Source organism: Nestor notabilis, unplaced genomic scaffold (assembly GCF_000696875.1).
Source record: "Nestor notabilis isolate BGI_N333 unplaced genomic scaffold, ASM69687v1 scaffold18103, whole genome shotgun sequence".
Taxonomy (NCBI): domain Eukaryota; kingdom Metazoa; phylum Chordata; class Aves; order Psittaciformes; family Psittacidae; genus Nestor; species Nestor notabilis.
Window position 1 is genome coordinate 1904 of NW_009920776.1, and position 3562 is coordinate 5465.

The following is a 3562-nucleotide window of genomic DNA, read 5'->3' on the forward strand; positions in this document are numbered from 1 at the left end:
ATGGTCATTAGATGCACATTTCAGGATTGCACTACTCGAACATTGCTCAAAACATTCCTTAGGGACAGTCTTTAGTTTTCTTAAAAGAAACGACATAAAAAGCTTTTTAATTGAGTGGAAGTATTTTTTGTGTAGCCAACATCAAAACATGAGAATGAACATTTAAACACAAACCAGATACACCATATAAATGCTTTCTAAAGAAGACACGACAATAGGTTTAAATTTTAGCAGTTCTTTAATGGTGTCAATAGGAAATAATCTACTCTTGCATCTTTTCGATCGTTTCTTCCTTGTATTTGCCCTTCTCCTTGCCAACCTGGCGGGATTTTGCTTTACGCTCCAAGATCTTTTTGCGGTCTTTGTCCAGTTTTAGCCTGGTGATCACCACCTAGAGAAAGGACAAAGAATTTAGTGTCATTTCAGTGTTGAAGCACAGCAACCTGACAGAGCTGTGGTAACAGCATGGCCCGGGAAGATCAGGCCTGGCACACAAGTGCTATTTCCACAGACCATCTTGTTTTGTTCAGGTAGGACTGAGGTAACTCAATTGCCTCTGTATGTCACAACTGTCCCAGGTACATTCAGGGATCAGGGTCTATGGACAGCTGCTTTCGATACACAACCAAATGTACCAATTGAAGAGCAGCCAAATTTCCATTAACTACATAATAAAGTGATTGCTTTGAAGTAAATCTCATTTCCATTATGCTGCTCAAGCATCCACCTGAAACGCAGCATACAGCTGATCTCACCACCACAAAAGCACGTCACAGATCACTAGTTTAATTTCTCTCTGTTTTAAACACCATTACCTAAATTTTGGAACACTGGAAAGCCGCTGCTGCTGCTGGCTGTTACCGTACCACTGCTGTACTGTTTGGAACAGCCCATGCATCTGCCTGAACTACAGGCCACAGCAGAAGTCCATGCACCACAGTGACTCATGTAAAGACAAAGATGTGAGGTGGCCAGGCAACTATCAATTACTACCAACAGGGACACATGAAAAGATAAACTGCACAGCCCATCTGCTGCCACAGCCTCAGCGGTTTTCTAACAAAGCCTAATTTTTGGCCTTCAGTGCTCCCTGTGCCCCCTTGAACTGCCAAATATATAAATCTGCTGATATTACTGAAAGGAGTACTTTAAAAATACAACTGACAACCAAATCCTAGAGGAACCATATAGGCTTCAGCAGGGCTGCACACTCCTCCTCAATACCGTTGTGCATGTAGGTATCTCATAATTGTAACTAATTTCTACCTCTTTACCTAAGAGAGGTAAGAACTGTACATCCACCCCACTGCATTCTTCTGTTCCTTTTGCATTAATAACCAGAATCTTTAAGGTCTGATTCCCAATTAAAGAAAACTTTCACAGCAATAAAGGATCAGCACAAAAGGCCATTTCTTTCACTGCTATTTACCACACAAGCAATATGCATGCTGACTCCACTGCAATGTCATCTTGTCCATCAAATGTTACTACTACACACAAACCATTATGTTGTTTTGGAATACCCTTGCTCTCCCTCTGCTGAACATACTCACCATTTAGATCAGAATACCTGTTAAAACTAGATTTCTTCCACCAGCACTTCAGTTCATGTCCCCACAACCCAAGGCTGAAGCAGACTAATTTCATCTGCTTCAAACCAGGTTTGGGCTGGTTGTTTTGTTTAGTTTGAAACGTCTCCCTGTTATGATCTAAACAGGCTTTGCCCTGTTTTCACGAACTCTAAACATCTTAAATCACTTTAGGCTTAAACCAGGTTCAGAACTTAGTTCACAACAGCACACAAGAACAAATCACAATTCTGAGCATCTATCCAAACATTCCTAACACCTGCTTAACCAGTGCAAATGCCACGTAGCAATGATGGTTTGTTCTAAAAGATCCGTTTTGTGCATACCAAGCTTTTCAAAGTATTTTAGCAAGACTCTAAGTCTGTAGCAGCATCTGCACCAAATAAGCTCTAGAAACATTAAGGAATTCTCGGTTTCAATTCACTTTTCTACTACCATGACACCGTTTCCTTGTTTATTATCCCCCAATGCTGAAGTATCTCCATTCATTACTCCACGTGCCGTGACAAGGTGCTACTCCTGCAGCAGCAGCAGCAGCATCCTTTGCCAGCAAGGTCTCCTAGTGCGTTTCAGATCCCACTTCATGCACTGTACCTTGCTGGGATGGATCCCCACGTGGACAGTTGTGCCGTTCGCCTTCTCCCGCTGCACACGCTCAATGTAGATGACGTATTTCTTCCTGTACACCTGGACCACCTTCCCAATCTGCTGTCCTTTGTAGTGTCCCCGCACAACCTGAGCACAACACAGGAAGCAGCCCTTAAACAATTACCACATCTACTTATGCCAACAAAACCAACAGAACTCCACAGATTGAAATCCCAGCTCTGCTCTTTGTATACACCTGCCACAAAGACATCAATTACTGGACAATTTCAGCAATCACTACAATGGAAAAATATAATGTGCTCCTTGCACGTTCCTTGTCACTGATGTGACCTCAAGAAACGTTCAGCAGCCCCAAGTCTATGATGCAAGACTCGTGGCACAGTTCCAGCATCAATGTGAATTTGCTCAGCCCCTTCCTTTCGCACAGCCTATAAATGAAACATAAACCAGCCAGAAGTTCACGTGTGACGGCACAACTCAAGAGACAAACAGCGCAGGTACCTGGACTTCGTCATCCTTCCGAATGGGCATAGAGCGGACGTTGTATTTCTGCCGCAGCTCCTTGGAGAGCGGGGAGGACATTATTTTTCTCCGGATGTGAGAAGGGGCATTGAAGTGACGTTTGCGGTTCTTGCTGCGGTCTGAGGTCACGAATGGATTGAACTTCATTTTGGCTGCAGAAAGAAAAGCGGTAGTTTGAGACATGCTTGTAACTTATCCACACTATCACCTACCCACACAAAGGATGCCAGGACATAAGAAAGTGATTTTAGCTATTTTTAATCCTACTCCCAATTAACACATCCATACCCACTGGGCTTCAAATAAGGCTTAACCCTCTTCCTTGGTTGACAATGACCCTGTGATTGACAGATATGCTACAACTGTGCACATCAGACCCTTCTTCCCATTTCAAAGCTCGCTGTCCTCAGGACACCTGACTGATTGTTGTCTTAACTTTGCACTGTGGCATAGACCAGCTTCATTCATAAAGCAAACGTGTATTTTGGACTCTCAGAGAGAGGGAACTAGTACTGCTCAGAGACCCCCTATAAAAGCACACCGCCAGATAGGTGCATACAACAGATCCGTAAATGCAGAATGCTTCTGGCCTTCTCCAAACCTTAACGACCGCACTACAAGACTGCCTGTCGTGATGTAATTCTTCCTGACTGCATGTCCATTAGGTGACACTTTTGCTCAACTCCACCACTTCCAAGTGCCACGCACTTGCACCTCCTGTGCAGGCTGGCCCGGGCTGCACGCCGCAAGCTGCAAACCACAGGTTGCTTGAGCTGTATTAACCAAACAACCCACTGCCAAAGCGCAGGCCGGAGAAGCGGGAGCTCTCCCCAGAGTCCGAG

General features: G+C 44.2%; 1 protein-coding gene across 1 annotated transcript; it reads right to left on the minus strand.

Moving 5' to 3' along the window:
- Positions 1-219: 219 nt before the first annotated feature.
- LOC104402865 (60S ribosomal protein L26) lies at positions 220-2880 on the minus strand. Its single transcript, XM_010010850.1, has 3 exons — positions 2700-2880; positions 2184-2324; positions 220-391 (listed from the first exon to the last, which is right to left on the minus strand). Exons 1-3 carry the CDS (start codon positions 2865-2867, stop codon positions 263-265), a joined length of 438 nt encoding a protein of 145 aa, XP_010009152.1. The 5' UTR covers positions 2868-2880; the 3' UTR covers positions 220-262.
- Between the last annotated feature and the right edge of the window lie 682 nt (positions 2881-3562).